We start from the raw sequence: 19,292 nt of genomic DNA, 5'->3' as shown, positions 1-19,292 counted from the left end.
TGGACTTCCCTCGTGGGCCAGTGGTTAAGACTCCAAGCTTCCAATGCAGGGGACATGGGTTCAATCCCTGGTCAGGGAACTAAGATCCCACATGCCAAAATACGTAGCCAAAATATTAAAAAAAAAAAAAAAAAGATGGCAGTTCCTAAGGGGCAGGGTTCCCAAATTCAGACCCCACCCTTCTTCTCAAAGTTCAATGCTACCCTCTCCTTGGGGACTCCACATGAGTCCCTACAGACTCCATCTTCAGGCCTGTGGGGAAGAGGGGCCTCAAGCCCAAGGAAGCTTTCCACACCTAATCCCCAAGAGGGATTAGGCCCTCAGCCCAGACGTGGGTAACTGGCTTTCCGAAGATGTCATATTTTGATCAGCACTTTCGAAGCATGAAGGAGCTAAACTTGGCACCATGGGCTTCTCTGTGTGCTGTTCATTCAACAAACACTGTCACCCGTAGGCCAGGCTCTGGGATTCAGGGCCGACCAGATACGGTGCCAGCCTCAGGAGCCCACTGTCCCTGCACACAACCCAGGGAGTCTGCCTGGTGTCCCAGCTACCCTACAGCCCACTCCCACATCGTCCGTACCCAGGCTGGTGCTCACCACCACCCCTCAAAGCAGGCCGGGCGGCAGCAGTGAACCCAAGTGACAGATGGAAAAACAGAGATCCAGGCAGGTCAAAGTGATGGGCCCGCGGCTGCACCAGAAGTTACCAGCAGAGCCTGGGCTAACACCCAGGTTACCAACCCCCACTAGGGCTGTCAGTCCCTGGAGAAGAGCGCCCTCTCCTGGAGACCAACAATGTGGACAAAGACCCAAAAGGTACAGAGATGGTTGGGGGCCAGTTTCCTGTTTAATCACACAGTGACTATTCCCTCTTGCCCCTTCCATCCACTCACGGGCAAACATTCATGGAGTCCTGCTCAACCCAGGCAGGGTCTGAGTCAGGGTTTCAGGATGAGCCCTTGTGCATGGAACAGAGATGATCCAGCAGAAAGAGTCAACTCCAGTGACAACCACAAACTTAAGAACAACAGCTGTAAGCACACAGTCTGGGTATCAGGTGAGGGGGGAATATGCTGGGGTTGAGATGTGGACCCTTCTAAACCACTGAAAACCCCAAGTCTGATGGTGCCTGCTCGAAAACCATGCCTGGCACACCATCCGTGCTCACTGGATGGACGCTGTTGAAGAAACCAGGCAAGTACGCCCAGAGGATGGAAGCAGTTCCAGCTCAGCCATATGATGGGAAAGAAGGAAAAGCTAAGGAGGACTCAGACTGAGAGCATGAGCCTACTGACACTCATTCATGCACTCACGCTTACACACAGACCTACAAACACCTACCCCATCTGAAAGCTGCTCACCAATCCACTGGCTCTATTCTGGGCCGAGGTTAAAGAGCCTCAGGAAGGATCCTCTGTCATGTTTTACGTGACAGGTCACAGCACTCCAGGACTGCTCTAACTGCTGACCTGAGACACTTTACCTACCGGAACGAGGTCTCTAAGGAACAACTCTGGCCAAGCCAGAGTCTTGGAGAGACCAAGAGAGACCCCATGTGGGGGTCAGGGCCCGAGCTGTCTCTCTCTACATTTTTCTTAAGAAATAATCTTAGTCCTTGGGGCACTGAGCTGGACCTCTCTGACCTCTTAGCAATCCAGGGTGGGGCATCCAGGCTGGTGGCTTTCTTGCCAACCCTTTTATTCTGCCACGAGAGAACCGTTCCCTGGGTTGTGGCAGTGAGGGAAGGAATGTGGGCCGAGGAGTTGGGAGACAGGTTCTGATCCTGCCTTCAGCTGGTCACAAAACTTCATTAGGCCTCAGTGTCTCCCTCAGGAAAATCAGTCTAATAAAACCCACCCTCGCCTCCTCCCCAGCTGTTCTGTGGACCCAAGGAAAGAGAGGGAAGTTCTCAGAAAACTCAAAAAGAACAGCTCAAAGTTAAAGCATCAGCCTATAAAATAAACCTCAACTTGAGACCAAGGGACGTTTTACATCTCCCTCTGTGGCTACCTTCACCTCAGATTTTCCTCAACCTCTTTCTGAAGGGATGGAAGAGAGACAGCCATACTGCTTTAAACACAGAACCAATACAGAATTTACATCACTAGCCAAGGCTAAGGAAAAGTACCCCTGGCATTAATGATTCTAACAGGACTTCCTGCAGGAGCCCTGACCTTGGTTTCTGTCACAAATATTTTCCCTTTCCAGGCCCAGCAGGAAACAACTCATCCACCAGATGGTGTCACGACGGTGGGCTGGTGGCCATCTTGGATTCTCCTCAGTCGGGGGCCCAGCCTTCTCACCTCTACCCCAACTTCATGGGGTGGCTTAGTTCAAAGCATTTTCCCTTTCATTTTTCCATTTGAGGTATTTCTTTTTTAAACACCCTGAGCATTCTGGCCCCTTCACATAAGTGGGGTGATCGGGCCCTGACCCAATCTCACTGACAGTCTGGAATGGAGGAGGCATCATGAGCTGCAGCCCAGAGGCCCGGCAGCCTGAGGCAGGCCTCAGTGGAGAGAGGTGCCCAGGCTGCTATATCAGGGAAGGTCTGTCTCTATGGAAAATGTGTGTGCAGATTTGGTCCCACGCCCTTCTATAGCCATGACCTGAGTCTGAGATGGGTTCTTGTCTTCTGGCCCCCTTCCCCTACACAGGCTGGGAATACAAGGGCCAGGGCCATGGTTTCCAGTTCGTACTATTCTCCGAGTGGGGCTGGAGGTGGGCAAGGGAGGGGAAATGGTGCCTTCTCCTCCTCGGCAGCAGTGTGGCACAGCGGCCAGGGCCTGACCTGGGAGTCAGGGGCTGCGGTCCCGCCCTCCTCCCGCTGTCATCTACCAGCTGTGTGTTCTTGGGCAAGCCTCCCCTCCTCAACTGGAGGTAATGTTACAGGCTGCCTTGGTCAGGCACAGGCACACAGTGAAGACTGAGCCAGACCATGGATGTGAAAATGTACAGTCAGCTTGGCAAGGATACCTCCCAGTTGGCCAAGGACACATGGGGCCTGGGTCCTCCCACCTCCAGCAACTCCCAGCCTCCCATCCACCTCCCCTCTCTCAGACCACCCCCACCTAGTCAGCCCCAGACCCTCAACACAGACTCCAGTGCCATCCGGGTCTGCAGGAACATGAGGGCTCACCAAGTCCCTCCCTTCAGCTTCAGGGAAGCATCTCCCAAAGCTCCTCTGGGAATGGCAGATCTAGGGGAAAGCAAGCACTGGCCCTGCCTTCGTGTCCTCACAGCATGTAGGGGGAGTCCCTTTCTGGAAGCCCTGCAATCAATTAATGCAGAGGGAATGAGAGAGCCAAGATATCACCATTTTGTAAACCCTGAATAAAATAAGGAATCCAGAAGATGAGCGCCAGAGGCTGCCGGCTCACAAGAGAGACCACAGGACCGTCCAGGGCCCCGCGGCAGCACACAGCATCACCCACAACTGTGCCGGCCAAACACCAAGCCAAACCTGATGGAACCAGTGCTCTAGGTTTACAGGAAGCACAGGGACTGCGACACAGGCTCGACCAAACCCTGTGGTGCAATAAGCAAGATCTAGACCACGGGGCGCCCAGGGAGATAACCGGTTACCTCATCACACTCACTTCAGGGGAGGAAAGGAGGGCGAATGTTCTGTGTTCACTGAGACTTAAAGTCTCATCAGATAAATGCCACATGTGGATCTTTTGGGTCCTGATACAACTGCAGAAAGACCCTGGGAGACCAGTAAGAAAATCTAACACCAACTAGGTATTGCAGGGTGAGAAATCACCATTGTTTTAGGTGTGATAATGGCATTACGATGGTCTTTTTTAAAAGATCCCTTCTCTAATGTATATGCTGAAATATTTCAGAGAAAGTAATATTCAGTCTAGGACTTGCTTCAGAATAATCCAGAGAGGGTGGTGGGTAGCACTGGCAGGCCTTCAGATGAGAGAAGACTGGTCTTGATTCCTGAAGCTGGGAACACAAGGGTTCATGGAATTATTCTCCCTACTTTGACATTTTCCAAAATAATTACAAAAAATAAGTTCCTACTTTTCAATTCAGTCAATAATCCTACTTCTAAGAATCAGCCTACAGAACCAAGCCACGTGGATGAAAGAGCAGCACACGCCGTGAGATCCACGGTACCATCACCTGCTCAGAGAACAACAGGAAGGAATCTCATGGGCCACCTCCACAGGAAGAGCAGGGGACGCTGGGATGTGCCCACTCCACCACGTTATCATGCCGACATTACATATGGGGATATAAAGGGTATTCAACAGACAGGCTAAAAAATCCATGAGCCCCAGCTATTTATTGATGAGCCTCTCTTCATTCTACTAGAAGGTCATCTCAGTGAAGTGTCACTCACTATTCCATCCCCAGACACAGGACAGGCACTCAGCAAGCAATGTGCTAACTGAGTACACGTTTCAATCCAAGAACTTCATCCAGGTGAACACACAGGACCGTCCGGGCACCCATCACGATCCTCCTGTTAGAGGACATGTGTGCACAGGCACAAAGACTAGAAAGAGAAGGCAAGCTGAAACCATTCCCGGGAGACTGGGTAATGGTCTGATATCGTTCCCATAACCACAAAAAAGCAACAAGCAGTCCTCATCGCTGTTGTGTGACCTCACGGTGCAGACGGAGACTCACGCACACTCTGAGCCCTCCCTCCCGATCCTCAACAGAACAGCGACCTCCACATCCTCCCGCTCGTCTCCACCGAGGGCCCTGAAATGGTTTTACTGCCGGCAGAAGTGCACTCGCCGAGTTCCAGGAGTTGTTTTCTTACTTGCTTGTGATTAGGGGGTAAGCTGACTGTTGAACCTGGCAGGGAAGGGAAATGCACTGTTTGAGGGTTCTGGGGTGCAGGGCAGGAAGCCGAGGAGCCATGTGCTGCAGAGGGTTTCAGAATCCCAAGGCAGTGGGCTCCTGGGAGGAAACCTTGAGGTGAGCAGAGTGTGGACTGGATCTGGAATGTTGCCAGGCAAGTGGACAGCTGATGTAGGTGGTACACCCATTGCCAGGCAGAGGTTCTGGGGCTCTAACTGGGCAAACAAGCGTATACACGCAGCACTCTGGCCTGCTCTGAGCAGACACTGCAGTCTCCATTGGAGAGCACCTCAGGGCTTCTGGCTTGAAACCAGAGGGCAGGGATCTAAAAACACAGCCATGTACCAGAAGTGAGACACAGCTGCCAAATTCCAGAGGAGTCAGTCCATCGGGGGAAAGGGGAGAGGGAACAGCTGCCTTCTGGAGCCTCAGCAAGCCCCCCACAGCCCACTAGGGCAACAAGGACCAAGACCGGGGGTCAAGGGCATCAGGGGAGGGGCTCAGGGCTGGGAGGGAGGGTCTTTGCCTCTCACCTCTGCCCTGCCTATGATAACTCATGTGGGAGCCTGGGCATCCCATTCCTCTATTCATCTGTAAACAAAGCGGTCAGATGCTCTCTAAGTCCCCTGGGCACTAAATTCTGAAAGTCTGTTCAGGGGGTTAAAGCTAGGAAGAACATCACAGGATACGCTGCCCCACAAAGATCCTTGGGGTTCCCTTTCTGGAGCATTCATTTTGTACCAGCCAACCCCTGTGCTTCCAGTCCCCTTGCCATTCCCACACACAGCCCTACCAGGAAGCAGCAACAGTCCAGTCTGGCAGGTGGGGGACACAGGTGGCCAGAGAGGATGAAGGTGGCCCTGTCAGAACCCAGCTCCCTCCAGCTCCCACATCCTCATTCCTTGTGCCAGTCCACCCAGGACAACCTTACTTGCTTCCTTCCCATCCACACAGGGATTGACGATCATAATTAAGTCCATTCCAGGGTGCATGCACGCACGCACACACACACACACACACACACACACAAGCAGGAGGCCAGATACTCCTTCAAGTCTGGAAGCCGCTGGGACAGCTCAGGTCACCCTGCTCCCAGGCAGGACAGGGACTCTGGGTCCAGTCAGGCCAGGGCAGGTACAGGGTGACCCTGGAGGAGGCATGCTGCCTTTCGAAATAAACAGCAGCCTCGTTGCCAAAAGCTGCAAGTCCCAAATCTAGGTTCACGACCAGTTCCCCAAGCCCACAGGCATTTAGACATACAAATCTCTTCAAGGCCTGTCCTCTATTCTGAGAACACTCACTCTACTTTTCTGGTATTAAAATAACCTTTCTTTTATAAAACACCAACCATGTTAGATAGTAGTTGGGTTTTTTCAGTTTTGCTCCTTTCCTTCCTTTCTTCCTTTAAAATGAACACCTTTAACAACATCACATATTGGCAACCCTTGAAAGGTCCTTTCCTTTGTTTAATCTGGCATGTGAAATAAGGAATAAGGTCTTCAGGTCCCGTCTTCGTTCTATAACAGCACTTCTGGAAGTCTATGATTAGATGGCCTCTGAGATTAGTGTCCTCATAAGAAAGGAGACCAGAGAGCCTCCTGCCTTCCCCCATCTCTGTACACACACACAGAGGCCATGTGAGGACACAGTGAGAAGGCAGCTGAATGGAAACCAGGATGAGAGCCCCCACTAGAAACCCAATCAGCCAGAATCTTGGTCTTGAACTTGCCAGCCGCCAGAACCGTGAGACAGGAAATTTCTCTTGGTTACGCCATGCCGTCTGTGGGATTCTGGTATGCCAGCCCGAGCTGACTAACACACTCGGGATACCCTCTCTCCCTCTCTAGGCTTCTGTGTCCCCCTCTGTAAAAGTCAGAGGGTAACACTGTATGGGGGGCTTCCCTGGTGGCTCAGATGGTAAAGAGTCTGCCTGCAGGGAGGGAGACCTGGGTTCAATCCCTGAGTCAGGAAGATCCCCTGGAGAAAGAAATGGCAACCCACTCCAGTAGTCTTGTCTAGAGAATTCCACAGACTGAGGAGACTGGCAGGCTACAGTCCATGGAGTCGCAGAGTCGGACATGACTAAGCAACTAACACACACACACATACATACACACACACACCACTGTATGAGGCCAGCATCACCCTGATGCCAAACCACACAAACACATCATAGAAAAAGAAAACTACAGATCAGTAGCTTTTATGAATTTGATGCAAAAATCCTCAACAAACCAAACGCAGCAATACATAAGAAGATCATACATCATGACCAAGAAGGATTTATCCCACAGATGCAAGCTCGGTTTAATACCCAAAAATCAATTCCAATAATACACTCCACCAACAGAATAAGGGCAAAAGCCAAAGAATCATCTCAATGGAAAGAGAAAAGACATTTGATAAAATTTAACATCTCTTCATTAAAAAAACACACTCAATAAACTAAGAATGCGGAGGAACTTCTTCAGTCTGACAAAGGATGTCTATGAAAAACCCACAGCTGACATCATACTGAACGGTGAGAGACAGAAAGCTTTCCTCTTAAGATCAGGAACAAGACAAAGATGTCTGTTCTTGCCACTTCTAGTCAACATTGTCCATGAAGACCTTGCCAGGGAAAATTTAATAAAAAGCATGCATATTGGAAAGACAAAAGTATCTATCTCTATTTGCTGATGACATGATCTTGTATACATAAAATTGGAGGAAATTCACTAATAAAAAATATTAAAACTAATAAATGAGTTCTACAAGATTGCAAAATAGAAGATCCATATATAAATACCAGTTGTATTTCTATACAGTAGCAATAAACCTCCTCATTATTACTGGTGATTGGCCTTTTTTTTTTAATTAAAAAAATTATTTATTTGGCCATACTGCATGGCTTGTGGGATCTTAAGTCGCCGATCAGGGACTGAACCCACACGTTCTGCAGTAAAAACATGAAGTCCTAACCACTGCACTACCAGGAAATTCCCTGGAAATTGTCCTTTTTGAGTCTAGCCACCCATGATAGCTGTGGTCCAGATGATTAGGTGGCTTCTTACCTGGTCACTGAGGACTTCTGTGGGTGAAATAGGACCTGAGGTCCTTGCCTCCTGTATGGGAGACTGTGTATCTCTCTGCCCCTCTAGGAGGCAGTGGCTGGGTGCTCTGGCAGAGTGTGGAGTGATGGGTTTCCCTAAGGTCCCTGAGTGGGGGTCAAGCAGATCCAAGAGGAAGGGGAGGTGGGGTGCTCTTGCTGACAGAGTCAGTTGGGAAGAGGCAGGGAATCAGTTTGGGGAGTACTGCCAGCTTAACAATAGTCACTCTTCTAACCCATGAAAATGAGGAGAGAGCAAGGAAACCCCAATGCATGAAAGTGAAAAGTGAAAGGGAAGTCGCTCAGTCATGTCTGACTCTTAGTGACCCCATGGACTGCAGCCCACCAGGGTCCTCAGTCCATGGGATTTGTCAGGCAAGAGTACTGGAGTGGGTTGCCATTGCCTTCTCTGGAAAAATAATATATACATACATGTATAACTGAATCACCTTGCTAGGCACCTGAAATGCTTTAAGTGAACTATACTTCAATAAAATATATACGTATATTTAAGAAAAAAGCAAAGGAGAGAGTAAGAGGGCAAGACACGACATGTTAGACCCCCCGTGTGGCCCCCGCCCAGGAGTAGCAGCAGCATCTAGGAGCTTGCTAGGCACCCGGACCTACAGAAGCAAAGGTCAGGCTGGGCCCAGAAACATGGATCTAACACCCTCCAGGTACTCCGGAACCTCCTAAAGGTGGGGGCCCTGGCTTAGAGTATGTAGTGCTCAACCTTAACCGCTCTTCGGAATTACCTAAGTTACTTTAGGAAAAGATCCATGCCCTGGCCACCCCATCCCTAGTAGACCAATGGAATCAGACTCTCTGGGGATGGAGCTCAGGCATGGGCCTGTTTTAAAGCTCCCAGGTGAATCTATTGTACAGCCAGGGTGAGAAGAATTTAATTGGAGGGTGTCTCAGGCCCCTCGGCTCTTCAGCTCTTTTCAGTTTAGCCCAGGTGCAGCTCACTGGGGCCACCTGGTGGCCACATTGGGGAATGACTCTGGACCCTGCTTCTGTCCCAGACCCTTAACCCCCAATCACCAACACCAGGGATGGAGTTCAGCGGTTCCCCTCTTCCCAAAGCAGAGGTTGGCACCGTCCTGGCCTTTGGAATAGGGGTAAGTGCCCAGATCTTATGGGGAGGGAACGAGAGTCCTCTGCTGGTTCTGTTTCCATTAAAACACGCCAAACTCCAAAGGCAGCCTGAGCATCTACTGCTCTTAGTCCCAGCCACCCCTCCCTCCCCTCCCACTGCCAACAGAGCAGAGCCAGCTTACCCATCCAGGCTCATCTTTGACAATTTTCAACACAACTGTGTTCGTGGGCACCGAAGCACCTTCACCACCTCTGAACTCTCTCTGCACTTTTCCAGCTCCTGGCCTTTGCCCATGCAGTCCCTCCCATCTGAAGCAACTCCCCCTGGCTCTCATTACATCAGGACGGATCAAGGGCTGCTCTGTGGGACCTCTCCTGTCTCCCCGAGGCTCATGCCCCCAATGCCCCCTGCTGCACCCTCTGTGTGCCCCACAGTGAACATCCATGGCTGCAGAGCTCAGAGTGGGGGAGGGTCTATCAGCTTTGGTGGAGTTGGGGGACCCCTGGGTTGCCTGAAGGCAGCGAAGTGCTAGCAGGGCCAGAAGGAAGAGGCTGTGAAGAGGGGTAACTCTGACTGAGTGTGGTCAGTGTCGGGAGGGGACCTGCGGCACTTTGAAGCAGAGCTAGGCATTCCTTTCCTACTACTCAGGCCTCTAGCTACAGAGAGAAGTGGAAGCTTGGTTCTCTGCTCTCTCAACGTCTCCTGAGCAGGAGGCGCTCAGGCTTTCGGTTCACTGCTGCCACCTGGTGGCAGAATACCAGACCGCCATGAGGGAGACCCACAGGCAACTCCAAAGGGAGCTGCTGGCCGTGGGGAAAACTACTCCATCTTTCAAAGCTCAGCAAAGTCTGAAACTCCTTAACCACTTTCCCCACCCCAAATTTGGTATCCCTTCCAACTGACCGCTGACCCTGGGCATAACCCAGGTGGCCTGCCTCCAGCCAAACACCCTTTCCCCCAACCATGATCTGATCTGTGACCCTAAGCAAAGGTTGGCCTGGATCAGCCATTCACAATGCGTGCCCAGTGCAGGCTGAGCATGGGGCTGGCTCGGAGCCACCCCTTCTTGGGGACCGCTGCCCCACTGCAGGTCAGCACCCATGGGGGTGCTCACTCACTTGGGGCACAGTCTTCTCAAAGCTCCTGCTCCCTTCACAACTGTCCCCTCCCACGCCAGCACCCTCCTCTGCCCAGCAGACAGTCAAGTTCACTGGGTCAGAGAGGAACAGAATTAGACGGGTCGGACTGTGTGGATCACAATAAACTGTGGAAAATTCTGAAAGAGATGGGAATACCAAACCACCTGACCTGCCTCTTGAGAAACCTATATGCAGGTCAGGAAGCAACAGTTAGAACTGGACATGGAACAACAGACTGGTTCCAAATAGGAAAAGGAATACGTCAAGGCTGTATATTGTCACCCTGCTTATTTAACTTATATGCAAGTACATCATGAGAAACGCTGGGCTGGAAGAAGCACAAGCTGGAATCAAGATTGCTGGGAGAAATATCAATAACCTCAGATATGCAGATGACACCACCCTTATGGCAGAAAGTGAAGAGGAACTAACAAGCCTCTTGATGAAAGTGAAAGAGGAGAATGAAAAAGTTGGCTTAAAGCTCAACATTCAGAAAACGAAGATCATTGCATCTGGTCCCATCACTTCATGGGAAATAGATGGGGCAACAGTGGAAACAGTGTCAGACTTTATTTTTGGGGGCTCCAAAATCACTGCCAATGGTGACTGCAGCCATGAAATTAAAAGACGCTTACTCCTTGGAAGAAAGTTATGACCAACCTAGATAGCATATTCAAAAGCAGAGACATTACTTTGCCAACAAAGGTCTGTCTAGTCAAGGCTATGGTTTTTCCAGTGGTCATGTATGGATGTGAGAGTTGGACTGTGAAGAAAGCTGAGCACTGAAGAATTGATGCTTTTGAACTGTGGTGTTGGAGAAGACTCTTGAGAGTCCCTTGGACTGCAAGGAGATCTAACCAGTCCATTCTGAAGGAGATCAGCCCTGGGATTTCTTTGGAGGGAATGATGCTGAAGCTGAAACTCCAGTACTTTGGCCACCTCATGCGAATAGTTGACTCATTGGAAAAGACTCTGATGCTGGGAGGGATTGGGGGCAGGAGGAGAAGGGGGCGACAGAGGATGAGATGGCTGGATGGTATCACTGACTCGATGGACGTGAGTCTGAGTGAACTCCGGGAATTGGGGATGGACAGGGAGGCCTGGCGTGCTGCGATTCATGGAGTCACAAAGAGTCAGACACGACTGAGCGACTGAACTGAACTGATGCTCCACACAGAGACCAGAGGCCCCCTAGTCTGACGGCCAGAGCAGCCCCCGTGGGTTATGTGACTCCACCAGCTGGGCCACGTGCAACAGAGTACCTGGGACCATGGCTGACTAAAGGGCTTGTTTTTTCTAGATCGGCTAAAATTCTGAATTTTTATATGAAATCTGGACTTTTATAGAAAACTTCTGATGTGTATAATTGAATGCTCAGTCCCTCAGGCAGCATCAGCTGTGAAAACACTGGATGGCTTTCCTGCCGGATATTAAACAGCCGCTCCCCAGGACCCATCCACCCACCTGCCTCCTGCCCAGGACCCCCAGGGCCTCCCGTGGCCCAGAAACTGGAGGGTGAATGCCTGGCACCACAGGGATCGAGGACAGGGTGTTCCGTCTGAGCAGTCACATTCTTGATGGGTCCCAGGGCCACAGCAGCTGCCGAATCCTCTGAACCTCACCCCTGCACACACCCAGCGGAGCACTGCAGAATCCAGCCGGGGAAAGTCAGGGCTGGGCGTGCTTCCATGGCAGGGATCACCTTGACTTCCAGGAGGTGGAGAAGGGACTGAGAGCCCCTGAAGGTCCTGTGGGGGGCCCTAGCCACCTCACACCCAGGTCAGCCCCCTCCTGGGCTGTGCACGCGGGGACGGCACGTGGGCCGGGGCTCACCTGGCGGAAGGTGCAAATGATGATCTCCCGCAGGTGGTAGTGCATGGGCGTCATGGTCTCGCTGACCGTGTCCAGCGCCGCGTCCACCTCCCTCTTCACCCGGTGCCCATCGGGCAGCAGCTGCACCACCTTCATCACCACCTGGGGCCAGAGGCAGGGGATGAGCCGAACGAAAACCAAGTCAGGGGCCTCCAGTGCCAGCAACTGGCTCGCCCACACTAAGGGCTGCGCTGGCCCTGATGGCCCCTCATTTCTCAGACAGGGACAGGACCCAAGGGCGTACCCGGATATCTCGGAGGCCAGGGCTCCCGAGGGGCTTATTTTTTCAAGCAGTAGGAACCTTGCTTCAAATGGAACCTTATCCAGGACTCTAATCCATAAAACGGATAGTTGTAGTGTAACTGGGGCTGGCGGGGTGAGCAGCGGGTGTATGGTAAGCCTCAGGTGGGGCTCCACTGGGTCTTCGCCCACCCTGCAGGCACTCCGGGGACACCCAGCTCTGGGAAACCCAGTGTAGACAGCGTTCCCTTTACCTGGGGAGACTGAGGCCAGTTACGGTCACTCTGCAGTGCAGGGCTCCTCCCACCCTCCCAGTTACTTGCTGTGGATCTCGCTCTGACTCAGTCTACCCTGCACCCCCACACCCTGTGCCAGCAGCGATCCAGGCCTCCAGCACCCACAACCCACTGGTAGCCAGAGAGGCCTTACAAGAGTATAAATGTGAGCGCTTTCTATTTGGGTAACTTCAGTCTCTTCCTGGCTCCCTTACACTCAACATAAAAACCAAAAGCTTCCCCATGTCTACAAGGCCACCCAGTGTCTGACTCCGCCTGCCTCCCAGCCTCACTCAGAACTCCTCCTACGGGCCCAATGCCTTCCTGGAGCCCTCTCGGTCTACCCACCCCAAAAGCCCACATAGTCCTTTCAGAGCCCCGAGGTCAACCGCCACCTACTCATCCATCTCACGCACCCACGTGTTCACCTGTTCACATCCATCCCCCACCAGACGAGGAGCTCCCTGACCCCCAAGAGCAAGAGATTTTCCACCTAGGAGGCATTCCGTGGGATGATGCTAAATGAACAAAAGACCAAAACCCAACTAACTCAGCTCTTCTCTCAATCTGACCCATCTCCACAGCTGCGTCCTAGCGGGATCACGGTGGTGGTTGGGTGGGGAGGTAGGTCTCCCTCACCCCTTTGTTTCTCAGAAGAACTGGCCCTGAGCTGGCACACCGGCAGGGGTGGAGCTACAGCCCAGTGGGAGGAGAGGGCTCATCACCTGGGAGGACCCTGGGCTAATCCACGCCTGGATTCCGAGCTCTGGGTGGGACACCTCACTGGAGAGGAGTATGGACCACCTGCAGGTCCCGGCATGACCCAGGGGCAGCTCCCCAGCAGAGGGCTGCAGCTTTTTCAAATGCAAGGCACCAAACTCTTAGCCTCTCCTGGTAAATCGTTCCTCCCCTTCTTCTCCTCGGCTGTCACCAGCACCAGCCGGAAACCCAAGGTCATCCTGCTGTCTTCCCTCTTTGCCCCACCACTAATGGTCCCCAAGACCGACCAGTGGGGACTGGGCTCCTGTTCACTGGGCAGGCCCATCCTCACATAGGCCCCAGCTTCCCCTCCCCATGCCTTCCTCCACACACTGGCCTTCTAGCATAAGACTCTGATCCCAACCTCCCCTATTTCCCTACTGGTCTCAAGGTTATCAAACACACAGTATGGCCCTCCAAGGGTCTCACAACCAGCGGCCCCCACCTCAAACCCTTCGTTCTGCCCAACTGCAGCCTCCCTTAGCTCCTGCCCTTTCCAGACTCCCTCCTCTGCACACTTGATCCTCTCTGCATACTACCCCTCCCCACAGCCCCAGGCAGACTCATTCATCCTTCTAAAAATGCACTCAAATGTCACCTTCTCCATGAAGCCCTCCTGGACTCCCCCAAGCTATACCCTCAGCCCTCAGCACCAATGTCTATTTCAGCCGTCTTCATACTCTATTAAATGCTCCCCACTGGACTGTGGGCTTGACCAGACCTCAATTAATCACAGAGGAAGCTGGTCTAGACATGAGGATCTAGAGAAGGTGAGGATGTGGGTATAGAGTGTTCTTGGGTCACAGGATGTAACGTTAGAACACAGATTCAGAGGCTGACTTCCTGGCTGTGCTCTGGTCCCATCCCATCTCTGATGTGGTTCTAGGGTGATGAGCTTGGCTCCCTGCATCACCTGGGAGTAGTCAGGGCACCTAACCCTTGGGAGCTGTGAAGGGTGGAGAAGGAAGCACATACAGAGCTCCTGGCACAGGACTGGGTGTGAATGGAGAGAGTTCTAACTATCACGTCTGAAGGACCGGCAGACTTGGAAATAAACCGTCATGTATATGGTCAAAAGATTTTTGCCAAACCATTAGATGGGGAAAGGACATTCTATTCAACAAGTGGTGCTGAGAATACTGGATATCCACATGCAAAAGAATAAACTTGGACCCTTAACCGTATACTATATACAAAAATTAATTCAAAATAGATCAAAGGCCTAAACTTAAGAGCTAAAGCCATAAAATTCTTAGAAGAAAAGCTTCATAATACTGCACTTAGCAATGAATTCTTGGACATGATATCAAAAGCACAGAAAACAAGAAAAAAATCTACTAATTTCATCAAAATTAAAAACTTTTGGGACTTCCTTGGCTGCCCAGTGGTTAAGGCTCTACACTTCCACCGCAGGAGGGATGCGGATTTGACCCTTGGTTGGGGAACTAGGATCCCTCATGCTGCGTGGTGTGGGAAAAAAAGAAAATTGAAAACTTTTGCATGAAAAGATACTATCAACAGAGCAAAAAGGCAATCCACCAAACCATCACACATCTAAGAAGGAACGGATATCCAGAATAGAAAAAGAGTTCCTACAACTCAACACCAACAAAACAACTTAAATCAAAAATGGGTTGAATAGACATTTCTCTGAGGAAGATAAAGCAACGGCCTTAAATGAAACAACATCCGACATCACTAATCACTGGGGAAATACAAACCAGCAGTACAGTGAAGTATCGCTTCACACCTACTCGGAAGGCTATTAAAAAAAAAAAAAAAGACACACAGAAAACAACAAGTGTTGGAAAGAATGTGGAGGAACCGGAACCCTTGTACTTTGCTGGTGGGAATGTACATGTGCAGCTGCTGTGGAAAATAATACAGTTCCTCAAAACGTGAGCAGTGAGTTACCAATTGATTCAGCAATTCCTCTTCTGGAATTGAAAGCAGAGACGCAAACAGATATGTGTACACCCATGCTCACAGCAGCGTTACTCACAATAACCGAGAGGAGATGACAGCGTAGGTCTCCACAGACAGATAAAGCGGATAAATGGAACACAGTCAGTACTGACGATGGAATGTTACGTGGCCTTTTAGAAAAGGAAATCGCGACACATGCTACACAACATGAGTGAACTTTGAAGATATCATGTCGGGTGAAATAAGCCAACCACAGAAGGACAAAAGCTGCATGATTCTCCTTATAGAAAGCACGTTAAACAGTCAAATTCATGGAGAGAGAAAGGAGAATGGTGGCTCCCAGAGGCTAGAGGAGGGATGATGGGGAGTGAGGGGATATGGTGAATTTGGCCTGAGGAAAAAGTTCTGGAGATGGTAGTGAAGGCCATACAATAGCGTGAGTGTACTTAACTCCAGAGAACCATACACTGAAAAATGGTTGAGAAGGCAGATTCTATGCTATGTATATTTTACCACAATAAAAAAATAAAAGGAAAAGAATCTGTGAATCAGCCAGGAGAAAGAAGAGAGAAGCGGTCCAGGGCAAGGGAAAAGCATATGCCAAGCCGAAAGCGCTTGGTGAGTTTGAGGCGCGGCACCGAGGCCCGGGTGTCAGAGGGGAGGGGCATGGGCGAGGCTGGCCAGGTAGGCAGGAGCTGAGCACGACGCTGACACTGGGCAGCGCATGCCAACTCCTGAGTTCACATGCCCCATCCGTCAGACAGGGAGGGACACTGCCACCTACCTGCAGGGTGTCAGGGAAGATGGCACGTGGCAGGGTACGGTACCTGGGTGGCTAAATGTGCATGGTTAGTGCGGTCCATCCAGGACCCTGACCTGAAATGGGGCTGGGGTGGAGTATGGCCCTGCACAAGGCCACCAGCCACAGCTGGGCCCCAGGCGCCTGTGAGGTGGTCCTCAATGTTGCCCAGAAAAGACAGTGGCCAGTGGCCTCACGAGGGCACACAGCCACCCAGCAGCAGGAGCAGGAAGAATGGGGTGGGGTCCGGCCCTCACTTCTCACAGACATCTGCCAGGGCCCAGAGCCAAGCTATCCTGTGCCCTGATTTGCTCATCTGTGAAATGGAGACAGGGAAGTGCTGGTACAAGGAGGTGGAAGAAGGTGATGGCTTTGGGAGGAGCTTTGAACATCCCTCCAGGACTGCCAGGGAGACTCACCCTCTCTCTTCCCCCAGGTGTCCCCCGGGGACCCTAGGGGGCACACTCACCTCAAACTCGCCCTTGGTGAACTTGGCATCAGGCACGCTCACCAGCTCTTCCTCGCCCACCTCAGGGAAGCCCTGAGAGAAGACAGCCGCTGGGACTGGGAGCCCAGCTACCAGACTGCACCCTCCCCCAGCCCCACACCTAGAGCCCATGCTGGGGGTCTGCCAGCCCACACGCTATCTGCGCAGGGCTAACGGGAGGGGCCTCTGGGACCACACCAGGCACCAGCTCAGCCCCCCAGACCCTCCTGCCTTCGCCGGGGTCCCCAGGGACCAGCTGGCCCCCTGCCTGGGCAGACCCCTGTCCTCACATACTCTGATGTGCCAACATACTCTGATGTGCCAGAAGGCAAGCACAGCCGCCACCATGGCAGTCGTGGTCCGGCCCTGGCCGCTGAGGCAGCTGAACACGAAGCCAGTACCCGGGTCCTTGGCAAGGGCAGCCTGCAGGGCCCCCAGCAGCCGGTCAAAGTCCTGCACAGGGAAACCGAGGTCGGAGTCAGTGGGTGCCCCTGCTGCACTGATTCCCAAGGTGGCCCAGGCAGCTGCCCTGGGAGTGCCTGTCCAGTGCCCGGTCGTGTCAGGCTCATAACCTGGTATGCACACTCTCAGCTCACTGAGGTACACACAAGACCTTGTGCGTGTAAACAGCCATACCCCCATATAACCCCACATTTGACAGGTGAGCGCACACAAGCACACACCTGAGGCTCCAGCTGCTACCACCTTCCAGGGAGAACATACATATTCCCATGTGCTGTGCCCCCAGGCTACCTGTGGACCCCCAGCCCTACTGCCCACCCGAGGTGGACCCAACCCAGGCCCCAGCTTCAGGGCAGTTTGGACCTCAGCCACGCACTGCAGCACACGACCACTAGGGGGCAACAAACCACAGGCAACCAGACCACAGAGCCAAGTGATGGGGAAACACAAGCCCATCACCACTCATCACACCAGGCACACAACAGGCCGGGTGCAACACAGACATGCGCCCCAAACAACCGACACATTACACAGGCGCACAGTGACCCCAACACAATACATGCCAGGCACACACTCCACACAAACCTTAGAGACACAGACTACACAAGACATACACACACACAAACCTATAGCTAACACATGCACACACAAACCCCCCTCCGTCACACAAAGCATCCTGCAGCACCCCCCTGCACAAACTCCATGCACACACCACCTCACAGCACTCCCCAAAACATGCTCTCTATACGTCCCCTAGTAAAGACAAGCGGGACCTCACAGCCGCCAGACACAGACCCACCACATACACATACATACACATCCCACAATCACACTCACAACTACTCTGAACACACACAGACTCCACCAACAGCACAGACATACTCACCCACCCCACAGACACATCACATAAAACACACACGCGTGCACACACACAAACGCAAAGCCTGGAAGGCATGTGATTAAACCACGGAGGCCGCTCTGAAACCGTGCAGAACAAGCTCTTAGTCCCCCCGGGGAGCTGTGCCCACAGCCAAGACCCAGGCCCGAGGGAGACAGCGAGGGCGTCCTCCCCTCCCTGGAGGCCTCAGCCACTCGGCCCTCACCTCCTCGCGAGGGGCGCAGAAGTCTGGGACGGGGATGCGGTGGTAGGTGAGGCCGGGGAAGGCCCCGCGGTGCTGGCTGAAGACCTCCTGCATGGTGAGGCACGTCTGGAACCTGTGGGTCCGCGGGCCGTCAGCATCGGGGGGAGGCCTGGTCAGGTGGGCCTTCAGCTGGGACTCCAGGTTCTAGGGGAGGGTGGGACAGAGGGCTGAGGCCACATGGCAACCCCCAGGCCAGCCCTGAAAGACCAGAGCTGGCTACGGCCAGGACAGTCCTGGCTTTGGGGCCTATCACTGCCCCTTCTCGAGCCTCCAGGTTTCGAACCAGACCCGGGGCTAGCATGACAGTCTTGAATCAGTCACTCCCTGAGACGCTCCTCTCGGGGCCTGTTTCTACAATAGGAGCATACAAGCTTCTGAAGACCCTTTCAGGCCAGCTGCCCAGAAGGCCTCCAACAGAGGGGTGGTACAAGGCAGGAGAGCCCCACCTCCAGCTGGTCAGGGGCCATGGGGGGCCCAGGCCGCCGCAGACTGTGGGTTCGCCCGTCACACTCCAGCACAGCCTCCTCCCTCAGGTTGACCCACACGACTTGCTGCAGTTTCCTCTTGGAGTCGGTCAGGTAGGCCAGGATACTCCCCAGAGCCTGGGGGACAGGAAGGCCATCAGCGAAAGGGCTCAATCACCCTCCCCCTGCCCCACAAGTGTGCCCCCAGGGTGGTCACCTTGGCACTGGGCTGGGCCGTGCCATAGATGGGCAAACGGGGCACCCGACGGAAGTTGGCCACGTCCATCTCTCTGACGGTGCTGAGTGCATCTGGGGAGATGAGGTCATCTGCCACCTGTCGGGACAGCAGCAAGCCTGGGACCCACAGCAGCCACTGAGGTTCAGAGCCTGGCCCCAGGTGGGCATGGGGGATGGGGGATAAGACCAGCACTTGACGTTTACAAAGCACTTTTGCACACTTGGAGCCTTATAACCACCCTGGCATGGACAAGAACAATGGTGCCCACTCTCCGGATAAGGAAGCTAAGACAAAGATGCGACACTGGAGGCAAAGCTCAGAAACAGTTCTCCTCACTCCCTGCCCAGAGCACTTGGGTTTGAGAATGAAGAGCAGGTACTGAACAGTAACCAGAGCTGCAAGCACTTCTTAAGGCCTGAGAATGGCCCCATTTTGTTCACAGGCAGATCCCCTCACCCATCATCACTGAGGGCAAT

The 19,292-nt window shown here is 52.8% G+C and overlaps 1 protein-coding gene across 6 annotated transcripts in view; it reads right to left on the bottom strand.

Annotated features, from left to right (window-relative positions):
• Positions 1 to 19,292, bottom strand: part of PALD1 (phosphatase domain containing paladin 1) — an 84,407-nt gene that overhangs the window by 10,319 nt on the left and 54,796 nt on the right. For 5 of the 6 annotated variants that reach the window (XM_006051161.4, XM_006051163.4, XM_006051159.4 and 2 more), the window contains 6 exons: positions 18,796 to 18,912; positions 18,561 to 18,716; positions 18,076 to 18,258; positions 16,823 to 16,963; positions 16,493 to 16,564; positions 11,986 to 12,126 (listed from right to left, as the gene is read on the bottom strand). In XM_006051161.4, the coding sequence (XP_006051223.3) occupies positions 11,986 to 12,126; positions 16,493 to 16,564; positions 16,823 to 16,963; positions 18,076 to 18,258; positions 18,561 to 18,716; positions 18,796 to 18,912 (810 nt within the window). Of the gene's footprint in view, positions 1 to 11,205; positions 11,798 to 11,985; positions 12,127 to 16,492; positions 16,565 to 16,822; positions 16,964 to 18,075; positions 18,259 to 18,560; positions 18,717 to 18,795; positions 18,913 to 19,292 lie in introns of those variants that run through there. The other variant, XM_045165547.1, reaches the window with a different exon arrangement.

The sequence above is a fragment of the Bubalus bubalis genome, chromosome 4, assembly GCF_019923935.1.
Source record: "Bubalus bubalis isolate 160015118507 breed Murrah chromosome 4, NDDB_SH_1, whole genome shotgun sequence".
NCBI classification, from domain to species: domain Eukaryota; kingdom Metazoa; phylum Chordata; class Mammalia; order Artiodactyla; family Bovidae; genus Bubalus; species Bubalus bubalis.
This window is presented reverse-complemented; position numbering and strand designations above follow the sequence as displayed.